Source organism: Pundamilia nyererei, unplaced genomic scaffold (genome assembly GCF_000239375.1).
Source record: "Pundamilia nyererei isolate P.nyererei 1_Seehausen unplaced genomic scaffold, PunNye1.0 scaffold00252, whole genome shotgun sequence".
Lineage (NCBI taxonomy): Eukaryota > Metazoa > Chordata > Actinopteri > Cichliformes > Cichlidae > Pundamilia > Pundamilia nyererei.
Window position 1 is genome coordinate 603,698 of NW_005187653.1, and position 1,352 is coordinate 605,049.

A 1,352-nucleotide genomic window follows, 5' to 3' on the forward strand; every position below is an offset into this window, starting at 1 on the left:
ACTGGGAAGGGTGAAGACAACTGGGTTGCCCGGCCCTGGCCACGAGGTGTCCCTTATTTATTTTTCAGGGAGTTGGCAACCCTACAGGTAGTCCAACTTCAGTAACCCTGCAAACGCCACTGCTGTTTAGTTTTCTGTCTTCATTTATGTTGGAAGTGATAGCAGAGCTGTACGTTTGAATTAGTTTCAGAAATCTCTGTCAGAACATGATATGAAATGTTTAGGTGGAAACTAGCGAGCTAACTTCCGCTAAGTTCTAACTCCGTTAAATGCAGTAATGATTTTATTAAAGATGAAAGAATTCAGACAGTTTTTAGCTCTCAGTGTTCGTTTGACTTATCAAGTTTCCCACCGTGGCTGCTCCATGAAAACCAGTTTCCCACCTTGTTGAGGCCAGTGAGAGTTTCAGTCATTGCCCATCGAGTGCGGCCTGGCCTGCTGTACTGATACTGTATTTATTTTGCGTAAGCCACAATCCACGTCAATCATTGAAAGCTCCTTAAAACATTGTGTGTGTCTTTCTCAGGGAGAATGTACCTCTTCTATGGTAACAAGACCTCAGTGCAGTTTGCCAGCTTCAGCACCACAGTCAGCTGTCCCGGGGAACTGCAGGCTCATATCCTTTCAACAGTTACTCAGGCGTAGTTGTAGAAACATCCAAAGCTCCCAGGATGTTGATGAACTGTGTCAGTGCAAAACCATCATCTCTGTGTCACCGTGATGAAGGAAAGTGCAACTCTACACGTGGAATCAAGCAGGGACAAGTATGTCAAATATTTCAGTCTCTTTGTAGAGCGTCTGTGAATACTCATGTTAGCGCTTACATGCTGTTTGCAGTAGTAGTGTCGCCTCGGGATGAAAATGGATCCCTCGTGTTATGTTATCATGACCAGTGTGAACACACTGGTCATGATAACATAACACGAGGCTACAGCGACTCTGTAAACCAGTGTGTGCGCTGCACAGAGTTGCAGGTCTGTTTGTTTGGTTCTTGACAACTAAACACAGCTGAATGTTCAGAGCAAACCAGTGGAACCACTGGTAGAGGGAGGAGCCCAGATCCAACAAGTCCTCAACATCGAGTGTATAACTGACTTCTGTGACGCCCCGCTGCTCAACATCAAGTTCAGGTAGGTTTGTGTATCAGTCCCAAACAGTGGCGAGCTGGATCACGTCCCTGCGTTGATGTTTTGAGGAGCCCGTCAGAGTCAGTCAGTGTGTTTGCATCCACTTTGTTAAACCAACACTTTCATGGATAAGACTGAAACCGCTGTGAGCATCTAGTCATCCAAAAATCTCCAGAAATAAATCGTACTCACTGAAGTGTGTGTGCGCGTGTGTGCGCGTGTGTG

The 1,352-nt window shown here is 45.9% G+C and overlaps 1 protein-coding gene across 6 annotated transcripts in view; it reads left to right on the plus strand.

Moving 5' to 3' along the window:
• The window catches only part of ap2a1 (adaptor related protein complex 2 subunit alpha 1), a 38,386-nt gene that overhangs the window by 34,547 nt on the left and 2,487 nt on the right, over positions 1–1,352 (plus strand). For all 6 annotated transcript variants that reach the window (XM_005749649.2, XM_005749651.2, XM_005749650.2 and 3 more), the window contains 2 exons: positions 527–616; positions 1,007–1,130. In XM_005749649.2, the coding sequence (XP_005749706.1) occupies positions 527–616; positions 1,007–1,130 (214 nt within the window). The remainder of the gene's footprint in view (positions 1–526; positions 617–1,006; positions 1,131–1,352) is intronic.